The 25,992-nt window shown below is 40.7% G+C and overlaps 1 protein-coding gene across 2 annotated transcripts; it reads right to left on the bottom strand.

Annotated features, from left to right (window-relative positions):
- Positions 1 to 1,863: 1,863 nt before the first annotated feature.
- On the bottom strand, positions 1,864 to 25,990 carry LOC119724422. 2 transcript variants are annotated; one of them, XM_038195470.1, is made up of 15 exons: positions 25,873 to 25,990; positions 24,154 to 24,890; positions 23,255 to 23,383; positions 21,135 to 21,314; positions 19,163 to 19,245; positions 18,343 to 18,413; positions 17,341 to 17,428; positions 15,168 to 15,225; positions 12,698 to 12,773; positions 11,727 to 11,819; positions 10,502 to 10,650; positions 10,153 to 10,199; positions 4,966 to 5,050; positions 4,029 to 4,068; positions 1,864 to 3,129 (listed from the first exon to the last, which is right to left on the bottom strand). In XM_038195470.1, exons 2-15 carry the CDS (start codon positions 24,787 to 24,789, stop codon positions 2,972 to 2,974), a joined length of 1,893 nt encoding a protein of 630 aa, XP_038051398.1. In that variant the 5' UTR covers positions 24,790 to 24,890; positions 25,873 to 25,990; the 3' UTR covers positions 1,864 to 2,971. The 2 variants fall into 2 exon arrangements, with proteins under 2 accessions (XP_038051398.1, XP_038051399.1); XM_038195471.1 differs by having other exon boundaries at positions 25,885 to 25,985.
- Positions 25,991 to 25,992: the final 2 nt, after the last annotated feature.

The raw sequence follows: 25,992 nt of genomic DNA, 5'->3' as shown, positions 1-25,992 counted from the left end.
ATATATCTTTTCACTTCTTTGCGTGGTAATGTGGGTACAGGGAAGGCAAGTATGTACACGTGGAAAATACAGGAATCACAACAATTAACATCTTCTTTTGCCTCAGTACTCTAGGTATTTATTCGAAACGGTACATGTGTATTGAAACTTGATAAACACAATATATACAAAGATGAAGAAAAACTATTAGGTTTTTTTTACAGAGCAGACTGTATAACAGCATACTTTACTTATTCAATCTAAGAAAAGAAATAAAAGATGAGAAATAAAAGTGAGCATTTTCCGTTTGAAAATAAAAGGTAAAACAATTCTATAAATTCGCATCAGTTGTCAACAGAGTCTACTAGATACAATTTACATAATGAACATTAACAGGGATTTCAGGAATAACTCGTGGTTTACCGGGGGCAAAATAAACAAAACCAGTACAGATCGACAAATGCAAATTGATAGAAAGTTTATAATTTATGAGAGTGAAAGTACAAAGTTTTGTGGACGAAATGAGCAGTTAAGGCCAAAAAAAAAATCTCCGGTTTCTGGTATGGAGCTTGCCCAAAAAGTGGTGCGGCGACGCGGCTTTTTATTTTTACCTGAATGTTTTGCTTCAAATGTCGGCTGATGACTGCAAATGGTGCCCGACTTAGTGCAAATATATATAAACTTAGTGCAAATATATGAGAGTCCAGAGAGGCCACATAAAGCTTATTCTCGACCATACCCCAATCTAAAAACACGTTAAAATTGTGCAGCAGCAGGATTCCAGTCAAACCAGTGAGTTTGGCGGTTTTGAGACATCATCTTTCATTGAAAAAAAAACTTTTTCATTTTGCCGACGCGCATGGCTACGACGACGCGCGCGCATACCAGAAACCAGAGATTTTGTTTTTGGCCTTATGGCCTATGGACAGTTGTTTCTTAAGTCAGCATTTTTTTCAAAACATTTTTCAAATTGTAAAATACACCTGTTTGCTCCAATTTAAAATGAAATCCAACACAACTACATGTGATACATGTATAAGGCAAACGTTCGTTTTTAACTTGAGATTTTTAAGACCAGGTCTTTCAATTGTATGCCATTTTCAGATATATTTGAAGAAAAAAAATTCCCCAAACCATTTAAATTCAAAACAGCAAAATACAAAGAGTAGTAACGTCCTTCACCGTCAAATAAACAAAAGGAATTTTCATACATGCTGAAATTAGCATTGAGGCATAAATTGGGAAACAAAAATTTGCTTCTGGATCAGCTGTCAAATAGGTAATGATATAATAACTAATTGGCATCAAAACTTCAACACTTAAAAGACAATTTAAAACAACAGTCACCGGAAAATTATCTCTAGGCGTAGTGTTTACTCACAAACTTTCAAATGTCAACGAAATGCTGATAAACTGAACATTTAAACCCAGAGTCCATCATTTGCAGCTTTCCAAAAAGTAACTGGCTTAAGTATTGTTGAAAACCATACTTGTTTGAAAGAAAGTAAGGGGACTAAACTCCCTGTGAAATTATTCTTTCTGGCAAGCTGTCATTTTAAAGAAATCAAAGAAAGAAGGCCTTTCCAACGGTGCGTCTTAAGACGCACCGTTAGAAATTTCCGTTAGTACATGTAGTTCGTTTTTTTTATTCGGCGAAGTGCGCGCAAGCGTTGACATGACGCACACGCGTACACGGTTGCTATCATTCGTCGGATCGGTGCGCGACATCACGTAGCTGTAATCGGCTCAGTGAGAACGTGTCTCGGACGCTGAATTCAGGCCCAATTCAAAACATGATTCAGCAACTTTTGATTTGAAATCGAGATCCTACAATGTTGTTTTTCTCGATATATACAGCTGAAGCAGAGCTGAAACTTCATCAGGTTGGTTGTTCAGAACCCTTCTTCAGATTTTGAGCACTGTTGTTGCTTCAAACTAACAAAATGCACAAATTACAAATGATGGACTATACCTTTAAATTGATTAGTCTACTGTGAACATATCACGAGTACTTGACCAACTTGTCTGAACGGCAATCAGCAAGTATAAATGTAGTTGATTCACCTTCAGGTAAGTGACGGTAAGGGCATCCACTGGAAGATCAGCTGATCATATCAACAGATCCCATGTCAGTCAGCAGATCCTCCAATAAGTCATGGTCGATCCACGCTCAGATCAGTCCATCCACTGGCAGATCAGTTGATCTAATCAAAAAAAGCCTGTTATCCACCAATCTGTAAAGTAGTTGCTCGAAATTCAGATCAGTTCACCCACTAGCAGATCAGTTGATCCAATCAAAGGAGCCCGTTATCCACCAATCTGTAGAGTAGTTGCTCCAAATTCAGATCAGTTCATCCACTGGCAGATCAGTTGATCCAATCAAAGAAGCCTGTTATCCACCAATCTGTATAGAAGTTGCTCCAAATTCAGATCAGTTTGTCCACTAGCAGATCAGCTGATCTAATCAAAAAAAGCCTGTTATCCACCAATCTGTAAAGTAGTTGCTCCAAATTCAGATCAGTTCGTCCACTAGCAGATCAGCTGATCCAATCAAAAAAGCCTGTTATCCACCAATCTGTAAATTGCTCGAAATTCAGATCAGTCCATCCACTGGCAGATCAGTTGATCTAATAAAAAAAGCCTGTTATCCACCAATCTGTAGAGTTGTTGCTCCAAATTCAGATCAGTTCATCTACTGGCAGATCAGTTGATCTAATCAAAAAAGGCTGTTATCCACCAATCTGTAAATTGCTCGAAATTCAGATCAGTTCACCTACTAGCAGATCAGTTGATCTAATCGAAAAAGCCTGTTATCCACCAATCTGTAAAGTAGTTGCTCCAAATTCAGATCAGTTCATCCACTAGCAGATCAGTTGATCCAATCAAAGAAGCCTGTTATCCACCAATCTGTAAAGTAGTTGCTCCAAATTCAGACCAGTTCATCCACTAGCCGATCAGTTGATCCAATCAGATCAGTTCATCCACTGGCAGATCAGTTGATCCAATCAAAGAAACCAATGTCTGTCAGGTCTTTACGCAGAGCCTCAAAGTCTTCAGGACACATCTGAGAGAGTGGAGGCCTCGGTGGTCCAACATCAAACCTCGCCAGGGACATGACGTACTTCAGGGTGCCTAACCCAGAAATCTTGTCTGCGCATTCAACCAGAAAATGAGATAATACTTTGATAGCATGCGGACAATTGCCTCAAGCCAAAAAATAAATAGGGTAGGTAGGTAGGGATTGTTTTGTTTTGTTTTTTTTTGGGTCAATTTGTTTGGTTTACGATCATAGGCGTCTGCGTGTTGTCAAGTGTAAAAGGTATAAAGTGATCGTTTGGGTTTTTGTTTTTAATTTTTGCAATAACAAAATTAGGGTAGGGGCTGTCAGAATAGGGTGGGTAGGGAAACCAGAAGCAGAAGTATTATTTTTTTTTGGCCTTACCTTGTGGATATTTGCACTCTTTGAATGCTAACGAACAAAATCCAAGAAAAATATATCTGCAGGGTTCGAGCTTAACTTTTTTTTCAGTAGCCAGCCGGCTACTGAAACAAACCCACTAGCCAGCGGGCATTTTCACTAGCCCGCATGTTTTTCTTTTTAAACAACAATACGCATACATGTACATGTAAAACGTGTATCCTGCGGCACTCTTGTCGGTGTTTTTTATATAAAACAGATCTAATAATTTAACCCTAAACAGTTAATAAAATTTGACACACATTGATACAGGTTTGCTTTCTGAATTTAATGATTTATTTCTCCCTGTCCTTTCATCTTTACCGTAGCCCAATAATTTTGAACTCGCCAGCCTGGCTATACTTCAGGAATAATTTGGCTATCGGGCTACCGCTTATTTCGAACCCTGATATCTGGTCTGCAAGTGTGGATAACCGGATTGCACACATGAACAATTTTAGAAAATGTGCAAAACAAACCGTGATATTTCATGTCATTTCTTTGGATTATTGAATACAGGAGGAATATTGAATACACCTAAGTACCGGTTGACAACAAAAACACACTAGATAAACACATGTTGAGGACTCACCATATCTGTTCATGACGTCAAGGAATGCGTGCATCCGGAACTGAAAGAGAAAGAACAACATTTATATTTTATCTTAATAACAGCTCTCTTTTAATTAGATTACATGTGATGACTTCTGTAGTATGTGCGTATTGGACATGATCCATGCAATGCACTTTTGTTTCTACCCAAAAAACTTTAATTTACATAAGAAATTTGCAAAGATTTCCATCTCCTAAAACTATAATGAAAGGTTTAGGAAATGGTTTTAACCATCTCTGAATATGCCGATTTAGCGAGAGAACCATTTAAAGGGGTCAGGTGATGATTTTTTCTTAGGAAAATATTTTGTGCAACCTTCTCCTCCTCTTGAATGTATGAAAACAATTTGACTGTTCGGTTTAGGGGTTTCCTGTTCAAATTGTGAACCCAAAATTAGCTTATTAAAACATTTTGTGAGAAAGGGTTGCTCATTGGCTTACTGCCATATACTGAGACAACAACGAACCACCAAAGAAAAGAAAATGAACGACAGGACAATGTCCAAAATTCTAGCAAATTTTGGTGCTGAAATAGCTGTAATATAGATGTTTCTTCCCGGAATGACATCACAGTTTTGCTCATGAATATGGAAATTCGTATATAAGTATAACAACCAAAAAGGCACTAATTGACCTTTCGCGGAAAAATCGCGTAAGAACAGCTTGTGACATTTTGTCCAATTACACGATATACAAATGGACGCGGATTGCGCAAAACCTGAGACAAACACAAATAAGAGTACAAAAAATCCATAGGGTTGTCTAAGTGGCGTGGCTAACTCACAAACGGCGATAGGTAAATTACCCATTAAAACGGCAAAATATCCATCAGAACGGCAAATGGGAAAGAAAGGTGTATTTTCACGGATAGCATAAAGTTAAACAAAATTGCATTGCACGGGCCCGTTAATGATCACCTGTTCAGCCCTGGCACGTTCCAAATCGCCAGCATTGTAGGCATCAATCAATCTGGTGAACACCTTCCCTGCAAAACTGAAAGTGCTGCAACAAAACACAGTTGGAACGTTTCAGCAGTACATTTTTAAATAATAATAATAATAATAGTGGCATCTTATTAAGCGCAAACAGGTCCATCACTAGGTGACGCTCATGGCGCTATACAAAGAGTAAGCACAAACTACAAAACTTAAATGACAAAAATTATAAATGACAAAACTACAAATTATAAATGCTAGGTTCAAGACATATGAATTGCAAGGTGCAGGCCGAAGAGGAGATTAGGATGTGAACAGGTAGGTTTTGAGTTCTTGTTTGAAGGAGATCGAAGAGGGAGCTTGACGGATAGAGAGGGGTAGACTGTTCCAGAGAGTGGGGCCTGCGTGAGAGAAGCTGTGGTCACCCCAAGAGTGTCGGGATCGAGGAACTTGAAGAAGGGAGGAGTCTGATGATCGAAGCCTGCGTGGGGGGTGGTATGCCTGTATTGAGTTTTGTAAGTAGACTGGTGAGGAGCCATGGACTGCGTGGTAGACCAACAACAGAACTTTGAAGGTGATGCGTTTGTCAACGGGCAGCCAGTGAAGAGACTGAAGGACAGGTGTTATGTGACATGCTTTCTTGGTGAGAGTGACTAGTCTGGCTGCGGAATTTTGGAGGCGTTGCAGTTTATTTAGCTGTTGTTGAGGGAGGCTTACAAATATGGAGTTGCAGAAATCAAGGCGTGAAGAAATGAGGGCGTGGACTAGTTGTTCAGTTGCATTCCGACTCAGGTACTTGCGAACAAAACCAAGGTTGCGAAGTTGGTATCTGATTGACCTAGACACATGGGAAACGTGGTCATGGAAGGACATATTGGTGTCGAAGATGACACCAAGATTGCGAGTTTTGGCAGATGAGTAGATACTGTTAGTACCCACTTGTACATGAAAACCCTTCGTATCCACCTTGCCAAGCATTTGCTTTGAGCCCAGAAGAATGAGTTCAGACTTCAAGTGGTTGAGTTTTAGACCGCTAGAGTCCATCCACGTGTTGATGTGTTTGATGCATGCCTCCAGTTGTTTTGCTGCGGATGACATAGCAATGGCAGATGGTGGGAAAGAAACATACAGCTGTATGTCGTCAGCATAACAATGGTATTTGATGTTGTGCGCGTTGATGATATTACCTACAGGTTGAAGATATATTGAAAACAAGAGAGGACCACCGACTGATCCCTGGGGGACACCATAAGCAAGATGGCTAGCTTCAGACTTTGCATTTCCGATGCATACACGCTGAGAGCGATTTGTCAGATAGGACATGAACCACTGCAAAGCTGTTCCGCTGACTCCCAACGAGCATAACTGATCGATGAGGATACGATGGTCTACCGTGTCAAATGCTGAGGACATGTCAAGCAGAACAAGGGCTGTGATGTTTCCATTATCCATTTGTTGAAGTACGTTGTCCGTTAAATTTGTGAGAAGTGTTTCTACGCTATGATTTGAACGGTATGCTGATTGATTGCTGTCAAGTAGCGAATGTTCCTGCAAATGATCTGAGAGACGAGAGAATGCCACACGTTCCAAGACTTTGGAGAGATATGGAAGGTTGGATATTGGACGGTAACTCTGCAAGGAATTTGTGTCCATACCAGGTTTCTTTAATGTAGGTCGAACAATCGCTCTCTTTAGGACTTCAGGAACGACTCCAGTATCCAAGCTCACATTGATGATGTTAGTGATGACTGGGGTAATGGCAGACATACATTTTTTTAGAAGAGAGGTAGGGATCGGGTCTAACTCACATGACTTTGCTGGTGACCTTGCCATGATGTTGCGAACTTCATCTGTAGATGCAGGAGCAAGAGTGTCTAAGACTGCACGAGTTTTACGTGACGAAGATGTTTGATTGATGGCTGGCAGACTGGCACGAATAGATTCTATCTTGCTGGTGAAGAAGTTGCTGAAACGAGCAGCTAGATCTTCAGCGAAAACATGTGTTGGAAGAGGGGAAGGCTGCTTTCTGTTCAAAAGATCGCTTGCAACTCTGAACAGTCTTTTCGTGTCACCTGAGCAGTCGTTAATTCGTTTCAAGTTGTACCCTGTTTTTGCAGCACGAACTAACGATTGGACTCGCTGACATTGTTGGCGATACAACTGACGATGTATTTCAAGCTTGGAAGATCGCCACTTCCTTTCAAGCTGCCTACGAAGAAGTTTTCCATCTGCTATTTTCTGGGTGTACCATTGAGTATTTGGTCGAATTTTCACTGAACGTTGTTGGACAGGAGCATGTGTGTTCAAAGTAGCTATCAGAATGGAGTTGTAGCTGCCGACAGCCAGATCTGCGTTGCTCACAGTGCATTTCTCTGTGAATGACGCTTCATTCAAATCCTCGATGAAGCAAGCAGGTTGTATAGACTGAATGTTTCGTGACACAACAGACTTCCGGGCAGTTCGCATACTTGGAGTATGTAGGTTGCAAGTAAGGGCGGAGTGATCAGAAATACCACCGATTATGTCAATGTCAGACAGTCCTGTGGGGTCGATCCCTTTCCGTGAAATAAGCAGGTCTAGAGTGTGGCCACGTATATGGGTTGGCTGACGGATGTGTTGCTCAAGGCCATATGCACTTAGAACATCACAGAAACCTCTGGCCTCAGGTGAAGTTGTATCAACGTGGATGTTGAAATCTCCGGAAATAATCAAACTGGCCTTCTTGAAAAGGTAGTTGTCCAGTACATCCGAGAACTCATTTAGAAAATCTTTGAAAGGAGTTGATGATCCTGGAGGTCTGTAGACGACGACCAGGTGTACAGCGTTTGAGTTCTGGATGATATCCATCTGTATCAGTTCAAAGGAACTGATATTATCAAGGGCTGGATGGATTTGTACAGTTAAATCACTCCGATATAGAAAGGCGACACCGCCACCTCGTTTACCTGTCCTTGGTATGTGCTTGAACGTGTATCCTCCAGGGTTGAGTTCTGCAATTACAGCATCATCGTCAGCGGATAGCCATGTCTCGCAGACACCAACAATATCAAATTTATTGTCGATAACAAAGTCAACGAAGGCGTTGGTTTTATTTTTCAGAGATCTTGCGTTGAGCATACAGAAGGAGGTAGTATGTTCTGCTTTCGCCGTCTTGTTTGCAGTAAGCTGCACTAGGTTACTATGGCAACAGTTCGCAGATCCATTGTGTAGATAGTCCGGATGATATTCACCAGTGGAAAAAGAAGTTTGTCTTCCATAACCAATAATTACTGGAATCAAACTTTGGGGAGTCGGCCTCCTTCTGTGAATCCCTGCTTTGCAACCTCTACGAGATCGTCTGCGTAGAGTTGTGCGTTTTCGAGGGTCATCTGTCTTTGTGACGTCCACTGGTGCATGAATCATGCATGGTGTCCGTCTGATGTTTAAATATGTGATTTTCCTGCATATCTGTGGCTTGAGTGGACATGTGGTGTAGAAATCAGGCCCTTGGTACAGGGAATAGAGCTCTGTAGGTTGGTACTTTAATTGAAGACAGAATGCCTGGGCAGAAGTCATCATTACTGTCCCTTGCTGACAATTGGCTAATCCATGTAGGTGTTGAGGCACAATGCATTCACCATGAGGATTAGGTGCAGGGCCATTGTAAGTGCTTGACTTCTTGATCTCTATTGTTGGTGGTGGTCCATTGTAAATGCTTGTCTTCTTGATTGCTGTTGTTGGGGTGGTCCATTGTAAGTGCTTGTCTTCTTGATTGCTGTTGTTGGTGGTGGTCCATTGTAAGTGCTTGTCTTCTTGATCGCTATTGTTGGTGATCGGTGTTGTGTGGAAGCTGGAGCGTGGGCTGCTGTACTGATGATCAAAGTACGCAGCAATGTCCAGAAAAAGATCCCAAATATTCTCCAAAATGGGATCATATCACAGTAAGTTTGGCGAACCATGCTGATCAGCAGTTCCTAATCTGTATCTTGGTGTAAAAATCATGATAGAAATTGCAGAAGAATAGGTCGATCAAAGTCAGAGATCGGAGCCTGAAGTGGAGCTGCCAAATAGTAGCGCTGCCAACGTCATCCGAGGTAAAAACAGTTCATTTCTTAACTCGTTGGTGTGCAACAGTACTGACATTTATAATTACTCCGTCATTGTTTCGTCAAAAACATTTCACACTCTAGAGGTTCCTTATTATGAGTACCCGTATAACTCTGGTTGAAATTTTGACCCAGAATTTCTGAGGCAAATATCAGAACCAGGCCAATTTCCATAGGATTTGTGTTGTCCAGTTACAACCACAAGGCTTGTGAAATATAGCTGCTGTTATCACAAGGCCACCAACCATCCTGTCACTGTAGGCCGAGTCTTGAAGCCTGGAAACAGGTGGTCCTGATCCGTTTAAGCTATACATGTAGCCTCAGGCTGTTGTGTTGTGTTGTGTGGGGGGGGGGGGGAATAGGCAGGCAAAAACTTGGGAGATAAACTTGAACTTTTCTCACATGGGTACTGACCAAATGCAGAGTAATCTTTTTTTTAAATTTTGTTTATTTATTTTGGCAAAAACAAACAAACATACAATGGTATAATGTTTTTGCCAAAATGTTTTTGCCAAAATAAATAAATAAATTTAAAAAAAAGATTACTCTGCATTTGGTCAGTACCCATGTGAGAAATCTGGGCATGTATACACTTTTTGGGGGCTTGAAATTGTTTTCTTGAGCAAAGAGGGCCTCTATCTATCTATTTAGACACTATGAGCAGGGCTTGTTCACCTAAATGCCTACCGAAGGGATTGTGTTAGACCTTCCGTAACACTTATGCACCATCATACTGAAAAATTGGCGCCTCGCAGGGTTAACTTGTACAGTAACTCTGACGAGCTCAATTTTCATCTTGGCAGATAAAAATGCTTGGCAAATTTATGAAATTAGTGAAAGTCAGCTAAGAATCATTCACGAGCAATCATTTTATCGTCAGAGTTTGGCTAGTATGCTCTTTTCACTGAGAAAATACTTTCTATGCTTAGTAAATTTCGGCACTTTTTAGCTTCATCAATTTGGCCACTTGGTTGTCATTTTTATTATTATGGACATTTCATAATGGAACATTTTCATAATTTGAATTCGCGATTTGAAGCATTCCTGGAAAACATTTATGGTCTGGTTTCCTGAAGAAACTCACCTTCCTACGAATGCTGTTCCACCAAGCGTCATGGAGGGCAGCATCATCTGCAACATATAATACACCAGAGCACCAGTTATATACGGAGTACCAACCTCATCCTGCATGGCTCGCTCACAAGGGGAAAGTCATTTCTTGTATAGCGCCCTCTTGTGTCCTCAGAGTTGCATTTACTTTCAGGGTGCAGACCTGTAAATCGACTCCCATAGACCCCAGAGGTAATTACCTATTTACAGGTCTGCACCCTTCAAGATGTCGAAGAATTGTAAAGGACACTACCATTAATATTTTGTTTTGAAGACTCTTTACTGCTATTTGGATTTATTCCTCCTTCTGATAAGTTACGTACCCCTTCCAATGAGAAGATCATCTGATACTTGTCCTTTGACACGTTGACGCTGAGGCTGAAGTCGGTCAGGTCAGGGGTCACGAACTTCGCCCCTTTGAAGTTTGGGATGGGATCTGACTCCAATGTCCTCAAGATGTCCATCATGGTGACTGCAAACCAAAAGATGATTTTGTGATTGAAAACACAAGAATTTTTTTATGTTTAAAGCCTTACATTTTTTTTCTTTCCAAAAAGTTTTTGTAATTATTCTAAACGAATTCTATAACATGCATCTAGGTTGATTAACCACTTCTCACCGTCATTATTTTTGCCAACAATTTCGATTTTTTGCAAACGGCAAACTTTTCCAGGCAACTTCTGATATACAGCCAAACGCCACAAATACTGATTCACAAGAGTCATTTCAACAGTATTTCTTGCCAAAACCTCATATGTTTCAACACTCTGAGGTGTGCACTGCAGCGTAAATTGTCGAACAATAGGCCACGGACACCGGTCAATTCAAGATCAACACTCGGTCCGCACATACTGAAATTTGTATCCTTGTGGAGACATTTCTTTGTTCTCGTGTAGTAAAGTTTTCGAGTTTGAAAGTATAGTTTCAAAATGCTCTTATTTTAACCAGAATTAATTTCCTTGGCTGAAATTCGGACTTACATGTAATATCCCTTTTCTAAAACTCTTCCATTTGCGACAAGCAGCCCACCTTGGAAATTGCTAGTTTTTGAGTAAAATCCATATATCTATTTCATGAAAACCTTGTGGAGACATATTCATCTATAGAAATTGCCCGGTGGAGACGTATACAATCTTTTGTTCCCTATTGTGTGCATGTCTCCAGAGGGCACAGGAATCAGATCGCCTCCACAGACTTCACGGACTGTGTGTGTGTACAAAAGGCACAAGGGATAAGCGTGTTTAGACGTCACCCTGAGGCGAGTCGAGGCAATCTTGATGTCTTAACCCATCAGCTGTGCCTGTGTATTAAAACAGCCAGTGCGTGTTATCACGTCCTCCGACGCGAACTGGTTATGATGATGTAGATTTAATACTGTTTCCACGTGTCTTAAGAGAACTCAATTTTGGTGCTTGACAGAAAAATAATGCCGGGGTGTCAACAGTCTAAAGCAGCTTTTGAATGACTCCAGAAAATAGTTCACTCTGTGATTAGAAAGAAGTTGGGAAAGAAGGAAATCAACTAGAAAACTAGACTACATGTACTTACAATTGACTCCAGTTTTCATGGGGTAGTGATAATAGAACAGAGGCGTGGAAGGTACGATTGCTCCCACCTGCTTCAGGTAATTGACGAGGTGCTCTGAGGAAACGGGAAAAAAAACTATTTGAAACTTTTCAAATTGGTTTATTATCCTTCATAGGTAGAGTAGATCACTTGCAGCTTTCAAAAAGTAACTGACGAAAATATTGTTGGAAAGCTTACTTGGTTTAAAGTTGGGGAAATTATTCTGTGAAATTATTCTTTCAGGCATGCTGTCATTTTGAAAAAAAAACAATAAAGAAGGCCATTTCCAAAGATGCGTCAAGTGACGCATTTTTTAAAATTTCCATTAGTAGTTTGTTTTTAATTCGGCGAAGCCGTGAATGAGTGCGCAAGCGTTGACACAAGACGCACACGAGTGCGGTTGCTATCATTCGTCAGTTCAGTGCGTGACATCACGTAGCTGCAATCGGCTGAATGAGAACGTGTCCCGGACGCTGATTTCAGGCACAATTTTTTTAAAAATGACTCAGCAACTTTCGAACTGAAATCGAGATCCTAGAATATTGTTTTCTCGAAATATACAGCATTCACAAAGCTAAGGTTAGTTGTTAAGCACCCATCTTTAGATTTTGATCACATTTGTTGCTTCAAATGATAAACAAACGACAACTGATCTACCCTGCCTTCAAACAAATCAACACTTATTCGACTTGAGTGAAGAATAACCAATCAAACTTTGATGTACTTGCTAATGGAAAATGGATTTTTTTTGCTTATGACCAAAAGGGCTTTTGTCCTCTTAGTCAATGACTGACTATCTTTAGTGACCGAGTCACTTTTTTCTGGCTGACTGACTGACTCTTTGACTGAGTCACTGATTACAAATAATGACTGAACTGCCTAAATTGCCATCAGACTTTTCGGGTCCAGCCCAACTACCAGACAAACGTCGTCTTGTTTCAAAGAATTCCTACCTGGTGTTTGAGGTTTGAAGTAGACAGGTGGAAGGACAGCAATAGCTGAGACGCCAACGGCCGCTGCATGTATCGCCTAAAAAAAGAAAAAGAAATTGCACATTACCCCTAGGAATGAATGTAAACTGTTCATGTTTCACCACCATGGCATAAATTCAAAGTCCAGATCTTTATGGCTGACCACTATGAACTAATTTAGCATTTGATTACTCAAAACTGTGTTTCACCGAATATTCGGATATTGAAAACTGCCTCGCTGCACAGTCAAAAGTTGCATTTTGCCAGTTAAAATTTGCATGCAACGATTGATATTGGCCACAAGAGTGTCTTGCAGCACATTTTTTTGTAACAGTCAAGTCGTCACCGACACCACGAAGTAACACTCTACCATGTTAAACCATATTTTTTTTCAATTTCCAGTTTTTTGGATTTTTTAACATTATTCATCAAGGCCTACCATTGCACGAAGTTTCAAAGCTTCAAGAGCTTTACTTTAATAATTACGCTAATTATCCATGGCAACTTTTGCGCAAAAGTGACAATTTTCGTTTTCACGAAGTAACACTCAAGTTCCATTTACCATTGCAATGCATGACGCGCACTCTGCTCAAATGCGAGCAAAACCGTTTTTACGAAGTAACACTCTTGTTGTTTGAGCGCGCACGGACTGACCTCCGTTTCCACGAAGTAACACTCTTCTAGTGTTGTAATACATTGAAGCGTGCTACTTCGTGAAAACAAAATTTTACAGTTTTGCAGCTTTTTGGGTTTCACGAACTAGCACTCATCTTTTTTCTCTTATTTCTTGTTGTTTTAATACACAAACGGGTCAAAAACAGCAAATTTAATAACATCAATACATCAAGTGTCTACAACGAGAAACTCAACTGAAAATACTTTGTAGTTTTGACGCAAAGTGTTGTTCTAAAAGGCGTTCAACTTTAGATGTCGTTTTTTTCCGATTGCTAACGTTTACCGGTATGTACATGAGTGTTACTTCGTGGTGTCGGTGACCAAGTGTTTTAACCTGCTAAAAGGATGGAAACAATTGACCTATCGCGGTAGAATTGCGTCACTGCAGCTTGTGAAACATTGTCCAATTACATGATATTCAAATGGACGCGGAACGCGCACAATCTGAGACACATAAAACTTAAGGTACAAAATTCCACAAGGTTGTCTGAGGGGCATGGCTAACTCACAAACGCCGATAGGTTTATTATCCGCCGCTGACCAAAAAGTTACCGTCGACAAACAAAAAGGGAACTGGCATTTAAGAAACCACAACTTTACGATAAAAAAAAATCACAGTTGTGTATGTAACGGGTCGTTTTATTGAGACTATTGAGGGAACGGCAACTGGATGGACTTCTTATTCAAATGGTGATTTATTTAATACCTGTAGCACGAAGACAAAAATGTACATGTTGTCAGTTCTTCGCATGACAAGGTAATCATAAATGAAACAATGTTTAGACTTTAAATCAAAAAGTTAACGTTTGACATTAAGTAAATAATCTCGTAATGCGAATTAGGCTATTTACACAATTTACAAGCAGGTGGAAATAATATAAATGTAAATGAAGACTTGAAAATCCCGCCGAAACTGTTCTTGGGACCGCCATCTTACATTTGCCCCGAGTAAAATCAAACAAAGTAACGGAAATGTCACTGTAACAAATCAAGGAACATCAAACTTACAGTTAATTAATTAAGACGCTAAAAGGAAAATGGGATTAAAGTATAATCTGAAATACAACATTTATCGGTGTCGGACCTGTTTTGGAATTGACTCATCGGAGATCGTTGTTTTCTGAGCAAAATATATACTCTCTAAGTTATCATTGTACATGACGAAATCATTACAAACATGATAAGCTTAGACTTGATAGGCCCTATAGGATATATCTAAACTAGAGTATAAAGTACAGTTAAATAAGAAATGTAAATAATCAAACAGTCATTACCTGTAGCACAAAGACAAAAATGTACATGTTGTCAGTTCTTCGCATGACAAGGTAATGACGAAGCCCGCGAATATAAAAATAATAATTTAACAAGGCGGACCCGCCGAGGGCGCTACACAAAAGCTACATTGCGTAACATGTCAACACAAAAGAATTAAAGGGGGGGGGGTATCTTAAACTCGATTACATTTAAAACATATGTACACTTGTCACATGAATTTCGAATATTCAAAGCGCAAAAATCTATTTGATCGAATATTCAGTTGATGATCGAAGATTCGGTAAATTCTGGGCAGTCCTTAGCCCAAATTGTTCCTTGTGCATATGTATAAGACGTTATTTAATTTTTATAAATTTTCTTCAAAACAAATTTGGAAGGTTGCAAGGTTACTGGGCAAGTTCTGGAAATTTTCCCAACAGCTTCCACCACGCAGCAGCAAAAGAACAGATTTTCTATTCAGATATATTGAAAATCAACGAGTGAGAACGTAGAATAAACTTACCAATTCCTGTGTATCTTTCAGGTTTCCAGCCCCGACTTGAACGACGACATTATCTAATCTAGAAACAAACATGAATGGAATTGACAGATTAGATGCTTTTAACCCTAACCGCCCTGAATCCTTCAAAATCCTCTTTGCCAAAGTGGAGTAATTTGGAGGATTGAGGTTACATGGCAAAAGTGCATTACTGATTTCGTAGGATGCAATTTGTCAAGGTCTTGGGCCGGACCTTGTGTTGTTTTTGCTCAGCCATGCATAAATATAGGCCTGGATTATGCTTGAAATCCTCCCTACTGCTCCAGGATGTCACTGGCCAAGCCTCAACATATTGACAGTCACTGCTGCAGGATTTTGCAGGATTGAGGCAGTGGTCACTTCTCCACGGACCATATTTAAGAAATAATGGAGGAATTTGCAGGATTGAGGCTTTATGCTATTTTTCCATGAGGCCAATTGGAGGATTTTGCAGGATTGAGGCTACATCCTAGCAAAAAGGCCTAGGGAGTTGGGGTTAATACATGTACGTCTAATATGCATCTAGTCATGTGGCAAGAAAAATTACTTTACATTTTGATATGGATACGACTGTCTGGATTCCTACTTGGTAGAGGATTTTACAGGAGACAGTGAGGCTCCTAATAAAATACTTCGAAAGTTATAGCCTTGGTCAAGGGGTTTGTCATTATTTGTCCGTACGTACGCGGTAAACGATCGACGCATATCATATCCTTGCTATGCAGCGCACTAAAAATACAGCGTGAACAGGGAACTCATGCAGCCACTACTTTATGCAAATCATTTGGATCCAGACGAAAGCCTTGGTCTTATCGTCCATGTGAGGTTTTGGGGGTGGTGCTCATTATGCTAATAGCCTAGGCTGACCGTAAAAGTTGTTTTCTTATTGGTCGATCGTTGCTTGGAAACTGCATATACATGTAGTTAGCGAGCGGTACTGCCAAGACATGTACTGTACATAATACATAAAGTAAACTCCAGCTAAACCGGCACTCTCGGGACCCAAGAATTTGTGACGACTTACGCGGATGCCGATATCTGCTGTAAGTCGTCATTTTGCCGACTTACATGAATGGTATGCACACATGATTCATTGCACTAATTGGCTAAGATTTACCCTGGATTATCTCCTTAATGCTTGAGTTGAATCCAGCAAATTAATCCTCAAATTGTATCATCACGTTTGGGGTATTGATAGTGGAGACCACGATACATATGTACGTGCGCAGTAACAAATTAAATGCGTGCGTGGTCCGGTATATACCACGCACGCATTGACTGCAGCAGTAGTCATTCAATAAGACGACCCCCAAAATGGACAGAGCGCATGTGTACAGCCCAGAGGGGGTACTGGTATTGATATGCTCACGATGTATATGTGATGTATGCAGTAGGACACCCTTTCGACACCGATGCATGCAGCGATCACGGGCCGTGCAAAACCACTTTTCACTCAACACTTTGCCAACCGCAGTACAGGAAGTCGATGCCAATGCGTGATTTGTTGAATGCCGACTTACACAAAGGATTTTGTAATGCTTTTCATGGAAAGGGGACCGAGATTAACACGACGACTTGAGCGAAATGGCGACTTATAAAGGCCGACTTAGAAATAAAAAATTCAATGGAAATGCATTACGGACAATCGGGACTTTAGTCAGACGGCCGACTTGAGCGATTTGACGAGTTGTACGATGTTGGTTTAGCCGGAGTTTACTGTACACACACGTTGTGTGTCGATTTCTCACATTACACACATCATTGATGCACAAAAATTGTGGTTTCTGACAAGGCCTCAAAGGGCGAATAGCTGCAAATGATTTGATGATGTCGAGATTTACCAAGGTGTGATTGGACACTCCACATATTAGCCCCGCCTACACTTATCTGTATTCGCATATGAGGTCGTGCGCTTGCAATCTACCGAAAAAAAAGAAAAACATGCTTTCGCGGACGATTTGACCAAGGCGTTCGTTGGGATCCAAATGATTTGCATAAATAGTGGCTGCATGAGGTCGCTGTTTGCGCTGTATTTTAATGCAATACATAGCGAGGATATGCCGCCGATTGTTTACTGCGTAAGGACGAATAATAACGAACGCCTTGACCAAGGCTCAGGGAGTTATGCATAAATATGGACACAATTTCCTGGACTCACTTTCCCTTTCCGCATTTGACCCACTCAGACGCCACAGCTTTTCTCTCTTTCATCGTCAACGATGGTCCTTCGGCAGTTGTGCCCAAAACTGGAAAAACAAATACATTGGAAGCAGGGTCAATACAAACAAAACGTTTCAAACAAAGCAATCCTCACATAATTATAAAAATACTGCGAGTAAAACTTGCGCAATCCCCCTGGCATCCTGGCAGTTTGTATACATGTACAGGCAGTTAGTAAGGACAATTTTCAGTGACGGCCTTGATTGTCCACCCGGCAGGTACCAGTTCTCAGTTGAATGGGAGTTTGGGTTGAATGGAGAGTTTCGGTGAGACACAGGACTAACATATGTTAGAGTCATTAGTATCTCTCCAGAGACCTCGTAAATATCCATATTGGAAAGGATTTTTTGACGCCGGCCTTCTCTCAACAGATCACCTTTCAAGTTTGGTTGAGATTGATGACTGAACTTACAGTGAAATGGAACACACACGCACCCAGACAAGTGTGTATTTGCTTGCAATCAGGAACCCCTATTGTCCCTCTTTTGTTTAAACTTTAACTTTTAGGAAGACCTCCCAAATGTTTTGTACACAAATCCAAATTAGGGACCTCTCGGGAATTGGGCAATTGGAATTGTCCTCTATTGTTCACCCATACATTTTTTTGTTTGGTAAATCGAGGATTTTCTATTGTTCCTCTTCCCTTTTCCTTTGTTTATACTCTAACTATTTTGCAACGTACAGCTCTCATTGGTTTTGTACACGTTTTCCAACCGAGGAGTCCTCGATTTGGTTCCTGTCCTCAATTCATCAATGATGTTGCACGTGTGTGTCCTCGATTTACACCATAAACAAACGCGCACACATACACCGACACACAGAAGGAATACGCGATCGCGATATCCCCCTGTCTGGCTTGAACGCCAGGGGGATAAAAAGACCAAATCAGACCAAAAATTCCACAATAAAAATGGAAATCATTTTGATTTTTGACACTTACCGAACACACTGTCCACACCGTCTTGAAGCAAACTGTTGACATAACTGCCAATGAGCTTCGTATTCAAATCTCTGCCAGACAAAATTTCAATGAAACATATTTAAATAATGGATCATATTTTAACCACTTCACGCCAGCATTAGTTTTGCCTAAAATTTTGATTTTCGCAAAAGGCAACATTTTCCAGCCAACTTCTTATATACTGTACAGCCCAACGCCCCAAATACTGATTCGCAACAGTTTTCAACAGTATCTGTATGATATTTCTTACCGAAACCTCATAATGTTCCAATACTCCAATACTTGGAGGGGTAGCCACTGCCTCAATCCTGCAAAATCCTCCAGCAATATGTTGAGGCAGAGCCATTGACATCCTGGAGCAGTGCTGAGGATTTCAAGTACAATCTAGGCCTAGATTTATGCACGGCTGAGCACAAACAAAACAAGGTCCGGCCTAAGACCTTGACAGTGCATCTTCCAAAATCAGCCACACATTTTTGCAATATAGCCTCAAACCTGCAAAATTCTCCAGCAATATGTTGAGGCAGAGCCAGTGACATCCTGGAGCAGTGCCGAGGATGTCAAGTATAATCTAGGCCTAGATTTAGGCACAGCTGAGCATGAACAACACGAGGTCCGGCCCAAGACCTAGACACAGTGCGCCCTCCAAAATCAGCCACACATTTTTGCCATACATAGCCTCAACCCTGCAAAATCTTTACAAAGAGGATTTTGGAGGACTTGGGAAGGTTAGGTTTAAAACATACTACATGACTGTACAATGTTTATGTAGAGTAAACTGAGTTAAGAAAGGAATTACCCGTTCTCTTCAAAAGGAGTGAATGGCGCTGCAATCAATCCCTTCAACTTGAAGTCTTCCAGACTCACTTTGCCAAACTTGCTCTGCGGAAAACCAAACAAAATGATTGAGGGGTTAAAGCTATAGTCCATCATTTGCAGCCATCTGAAAAGTAACTGGCGTAATTATTGTTGAAAAACAAACTTGGTTGAAAGATAGTAAGGGAACTAAACTCCCTGTGAAATTATTCCTTCTGGGAAGCTGTCATTTTGAAGTTATCAACGAAAGAAGGCATTTCCAACGGTGATTCTTAAGAAGCACCGTAGGAAAATTTAAATTAGTAGTTCGTTTTGTTATTCAGTGCAGCGCGCACAAGTATTGGAACGACGCACACGCGCGCGCGGTTGTTATAATCCGTCGGATCAGTGTGCTACGTCGCGTATAGCTGCAATTCAAAACAATTCAAAACATGATTCAGTAACTTTTGATTGGAAATTGAGATCTTAGAATGCCGTTTTTCTCGGAATGTACAGCTGAAGCTTAGCTGAAACTTCATCAGCTTAGTTGCTCAGTATCCTTCATTAGATTTTGAACCCTTCTGTTGCTTCAAACGAACAAAATGCACAAATTACAAATGATGGACTATAGCTTTAAGAACTTTGGTCATACATGTATGTGACCTGCTGTGGCAAAATGAGGAATGTCCCCCAAAACCTTGTTTTGAGTAAACGACGCCTGAAGTCGTGTATACCTGAAAAATCCTGTCAAAATCAATATAATATTTTTGGTATTTTTGAGTAGCCAAGGTGTCCAAGATTCACACTGTAATTTTTTGAAACAAAAAAATACCCCCTAAAATTGAAAAAACTGAAGATCTTTTTCACTGCCGATGGAGGCACAATGCATATCTTTTGTTTCAAAGCAGCTTTTCTCGAAATGAGGACGGCGAAGTTCGACAGGACACTGTTGAGGTTTCTGCTGCATACATGTATCTTCAGAATAAATTAAGCTACAGAAATAAATTTGATATCATTGGAAAGCCAATGATTTGCGCTTTAACATGATGTATATAACTGGAAAAGTCAAAGGTTGGGGTTATTCCTCATTATGATATGGCAGGTCACATATGCTAATCAGAGTATAGGGTGAGTCAAAAAAAGTGGAACCCATGCCGAGTCATGTTTTGAAATGCGCCCGAAATCAGCATCCGGGACACGCTCTCAATCAGCCGATTGCAGCTACGCGATGTCCCGCACTGAACTGACAAATTATAGCAAGCACAAGCACGTGTGTGTCAAGTCAATGCTCGCGCACACCCATTCACAGCTGCGGCCAATTAAAAACGAACTACTAAGTAAATGAAAATTTCCAAAAATGCATCTTTAGACGCATCTTTGGAAATGACCTTCTTTTTATGTTTTCTTCAAAATGACAGCATGCCAGAAGGAATAATTTCACATGGAGTTTAGTGCCATTACTATCTTTAAACTGAGTATGCTTTTCAGCAATAATTTTGGCAGGCACTTTTTGGATAGCTGCAAATGATGGACTGTACCTTTAACTCTCCTGCTATCTGAACATTCACAGATAGTCCAAAAAGATTGGTTTTATTGGTGGATAACCCTAACATACCTGAATCCATCAAAATCCACACCCCTGTTTCGGGGGATTTTGGCAGATTCAGGATACCTTCATATTGAAAAAGTTCTGGGGGATTTTGATGGATTCAGGACATGAAGCCTAGCGGTACTGCAGGATTTTGATGGATTCAGGATACCTCCATATTGAGCAGTTGGGGGACTTTGATGGACTCAGGATCTCAACAGATTTACTCCCGGCTAACTGATGGATTCTGATGGACTCACTGGCCACCAAATTTGTTTTGCATGGCAAAATTGATGGATTTTGGTGGATTCAGGATACTTTCTAGTAAATATACCCAAGGGATTAGGGTTAAAGGAAGTGGAATAATGTAGATTATTCCAATTCTCACCATTTTGGAGATTCGGACTGGTACTACTGGAGAGAACGTCTTCCGTTTGAGAGGTCTTCTAGGCGTCCCGTCGTCGTTCAGACCAATGATGTTTTTGTCCTTTTTTGACAAACAGCTTGGACAGGAGAACACAAACTCTTTACAGAGGTGGCGCGGGATCCTGGCGTATGTCTTTGCAACCTTCAGAAGAAAAACCAAGACAATATGACAATGAAAACGACATTACATCTGGAAATGAAATGGGTTCACGTGAAATTTGGGTAATTTGAGTTTAGCCACTTGTGTACAAAAGTATGATTTCACTATGATATATCATCTGGAGTTGACACCATACAGTTTGTCTCAAAAAAATGCAAACAAAATATAACGGAATGACAGACGTACAATGTGTAACCAATGTGTGGATTATATAGGTATGGTTTGAAAGATAAGCCTTTCCACTTTAAAATGAGACAACAAACATCCAGATCTGATAATCATTTTCAGTGCCCAGGAATAACTATCAACCAAACTTACCAATATTATCACCACTGAACGCCTGTACTTTGTATGTAAGTGCAAAGTATTTTGATTCCTGATGAATGCATTGCACACACCCATTCAACCCAGACGCACTTTTACATGTACAGACATACAGGTTCAACCTTAAAAAATTTTCACTAGCCAGCCGAACTACTGAAACAGACTATTATAAGATGGAATTTTTGCGTCGGGGTGATAATCAAATTATAGGTTTTGCCCTTCACCGACGTTTAAAAACTGTATACTCAGTGTGTTACCTCCCGAGTGAAGGATTGAAGGTACATCAGATTCGAACCAGCCAACTGATCCCGTTAGCTCGGTGGTCGAGTGGTAAGACATCTGCACTAGAAAGCAGGAGGTCGTGGGTTCGAGTCCCACCCGAGTGATTTTTTCCAACTTTCACTCGGGAGGTAACACACTGAGTATACAGTGTTTAAACGTCGGTGAAGGGCAAAACCTATAATTTGATTACTGAAACAGACTCTTAACTAGCCTGCAGGCATTTTCACTAGCCCGCATTTTTTTTTTTTAATAGAGTGTCTCATAAGCAACAATGTGCATATGTATGTATATGTATAAAGTGTAGGCTATCCTGAGGCAATCGGATCAGTGTTTGTAATAAACAGATCTAATAATTTAACCCTAAACAGTTAATAAAATTAGACACAAATATTGATACAGGTTTGCTTTCTGAATTTAATGATTAATTTCTTCCTGTCCTTTCATCTTTGCTGTAGCCCAATAATTTTTGACTCGCTAGCTGGGCTACTTAAGGAATAGTTTGACTAGCCATCTGCTGTTTTGACTAGCATTTGGCTAGCGGGCTACCGCTAAAGTCCAACCCTGCAGACAATGTTAATATTTTTTTCCCTGTATGAGAAAAGAAACCACTCGAAGCTTCTCTTTTACTAAATTTGTGAAATCCTAAAGGGATTATACTTTTTGCTTCTTTACTTTATACCTCATCGCATTTATTTGTAATTATATCTTATTTTATTTATGTTTTGAAAAAATGAACAAAGAAATTGACTGGAGCGGGGTTTGAACCTGCGACCTCCGGATTACCTTTCCAGTACTCTTACCAACTGAGCTATCCAGCGCTATGTTGGCGGGGTGTTAGTCAGTTTATTTAGTTCGGTTCGGGCGCTACTGGGAGTAACAGGCAGGGGGGTTTCGGGTGCTACAGTGACTAAAGGTTAACCCTCCTTTTGTTTAAAAAGTCACAGACAAAATTTTTATCTACTTCCCCTCCATGCCTTTAACACAGGCTAGTCAATAACATATTTCAGATCATAGTTCAAGTAAGCACTCTGACTAGCCAAATTCAGTCAACAGACAAAAGCAAGTAACTGTAGGCACAGCTGGCTTATCAATCACCTACAGTCAAAGCATAGCTGTATCAAGTTATATAAACAGTCACAGCCAGTCAATCCTGCTTTTTTGTAGGCTGGGAGCTCTTAACTGTTAAAAAGAAAATTGTCACTTGATTGATTGATTTTGACTGCAAGGACAACTTGGCTATGTATGCGGTGCGGGATTGTGGGCGGAGCTATGAGGAGGGGATGGAGGTGGTTATAAATGTTATTGTCAATACTTACTTCATTGTAGGTATTCCTGTAGTTTTTATGAGGCACTGTTCTCTCATGGATTTCCTTGATGATGTCATAGATTTCCTCCGCTGCTGCTACTCGCCTCCAGTTGCCTAGCAACGAATCATCGGAGGCATCCTTGAAAAATGGAAAAAAACACAAGCTCCGAGTTACTATCTCAAAAACATATACATGTAGACAGCAATCAATGGGTTTGTATTCTTATTAAATTCTTTTTTTCAAAAAGTCAAAACACTTAAGAAAAAAAAGAGAGATTTTTGTATTTGTAAATTATCTGAATCAATTTACTCCCAACTATATCTGATTACGAAAAACAGTCATAGGTTGTCTTGGAAAAGCTATTTGTGGAAATATTTAAGTAAAATGCACTTGATTAACTCTTATCTTCCCAAGCCTACAAAATCCTCTTTGAAAAATGGAGGATTTTGCTGGATTTAGGTAACATGGAAAAATGTATGGCTGATTTTGAAGGATGCACTGTGTCAAAGTCTCAGGCCGGACTTTGTGTTGTTTATGCTCAGCCGTGCATAAATTTAGGCCTACAATGTAGATTACATTTGAAGTCCTCCGCACTGCTCCAGGATGTCACTGGCTCTGCCTCAACATATTGACAGTGATTGCTGGAGGATTTTGCAGGATTGAGGCAGCGGTCACCCCTCCAAGGACCACATTCAAGAAATAACAAAGGATTTTGGAGGACTGAAGCTGTAAGCAATTTTGACATGGAGGCAGTTGGAGGATTTTGACAGGATTGAGGTTGCATCCTAGCAAAAATGCCTAGGGAGTTAGGGTTAAAGAAATACATTTAAAAAGAGCATGCATTTTTTTTGGGGGGGGGGAGGGGGGGGGGGGGGGTATTTTAAAGGATTACTTTTGCCCAAACACACCTCTTCCTTTGTTGGCTCGCAAACAACTTCTTCGTTCCATCCCAGCTCTGGCGCAACCTTCAATGAAAACTGTCTCTGTCGAATGTAAAACAAAAACCTTGAAGGTTCGTCCACATCTTTGCCTTCCTTCTGTAAAACCTTCTTAATCCGCTGGACTTTATCAGCCAAAAGGACGTCTGAGTTTCTGCTGCCGAGAACTGTTTGAATCTTATCCCAAAAGAACTGCCTTCTTTCCGCCTCATTTTGGGGTTCGGTGTTCTCAGCGGATGTTGGGAGGGATAATGTATGAACCATCGTCACGGCGACCTGCTCCTCATTCTGGGAGATTGTCGTCTCATTGTTGCTGACGTCAAAAACCTCCAAGATTGTATCACAAGGAATTCCGCCGTCAGGTATCGTCGTGTTTGTTTTCCTCAGTGCGGACGGAAGCACCTCGGACAACGTTTCGATGATCTCCGTGGTGACTTCCATTTCTGGGTGGCCTTGCTCGGTTCCCTGTACAGCGACAATGGTTTCTGATGCTGCCTGGGTGGTGGGAACCGGTCGGCTTGTTCGAATGGTTGTCAAGGTCTTTGGCAAGCGTTGTTGTGGGTTTTCTGTTGCTTCTGTGGTGGCAATGTGTACTTCTCCTTCCATTGTCTTTGGCTGAGGCCGACTGCTTCAGCGATTTCCGCAGAGTTTCAGGACGAGGCACAAGTCTGTTCTCTTGAATAGAATCTTCTTTTCAAACTCCAGATCTGGAACAAAGAGAACACAATGAAATTACTTGACGCAGAGCTACAAAAGTTGAGTAGTAATTTTGGCGGCTGCTGATGAAGAGCGCACACATGCAGCGGGCTCCAAAGATTTTGGAATGACAGGCAACAGCCGTGGTGCGCTTTGCCAAAGTTGACGCACGCTCAGTAGATGATTAAAGCTCTTGTCTGGTTCCCTGACCCCATTGGCCTTTTGACTATTATTCCGGTGGCCGGGAAACAGTCTGGTAAATATCAGAGACGCCATGCTTTTTCAAATACCTCTGAAGGTACTGAATTTAACGATGTATGTTGTGCTATTTAGCAGTCATACTATAGCTGGGTTGATTTTCTGCTGACAAAATAATTTTGATCTTTAATTCAATTGATTTTCAGCTCCCCTAGCAACGGGGGACCTTCCGCGCACAGGCCATATGTGGCACTGTGACTCAATAAGATAGTTCAGTATTTGAGTCATGATTTAAGGGACTACCCGCTATGATTTTGCACGCGTGTGGCGAACTGTTTATCCCCCGACCCTAATCGTTGTCATGGGATGTGCGTATGCGCGCAGCAGTAAATTTTTGTCCCAAGTGGCTTATCCAGACGCTACTTCTGTGGTTGTAGTCTATGGAGAGTCGCATGCATTTTCAACATGTTCAAAGTATTTTCTAACAAAATCATGAAAATTGAAATGTGTCTCAGTCCTAGATTTATGTCTTCATCATTTTTGCAATGACTGACCTTCATTGACATGATATAATATGAAGGAAAAAGTGGCGTCAGGATGCAACATTCTTTCCGTATTTTTACAACAGTTTGTTTCGTTTGCGCGAATTGACGTTGAGGGCGCGCTTGCTAGACCATTCAGTGTACACTGTGCTTAAGTTTATTCCTCCGTTGTAAACCCACCAAAATACCTATAATGGGACGTCAAAATATTGTATTACAATCTTCACACAACAAGAATACTAAGAATTGTTACCTGAAGCTACACCTGCGAATTAAACGACCCTTGCAACGTGCAAAAGGTGCGAATACAGCACCAAATCGTTCCGATTATCACTTCTTCGTCAGCGCGGAATTGAAACGACGCTCTGATTAT

This window comes from Patiria miniata, unplaced genomic scaffold (genome assembly GCF_015706575.1).
Source record: "Patiria miniata isolate m_02_andy unplaced genomic scaffold, ASM1570657v1 HiC_scaffold_18, whole genome shotgun sequence".
Classification (NCBI taxonomy): Eukaryota; Metazoa; Echinodermata; class Asteroidea; order Valvatida; family Asterinidae; genus Patiria; species Patiria miniata.
The sequence above is the reverse complement of the archived record's forward strand: the minus strand, read 5'-3'. Positions and strand labels throughout refer to the sequence as shown.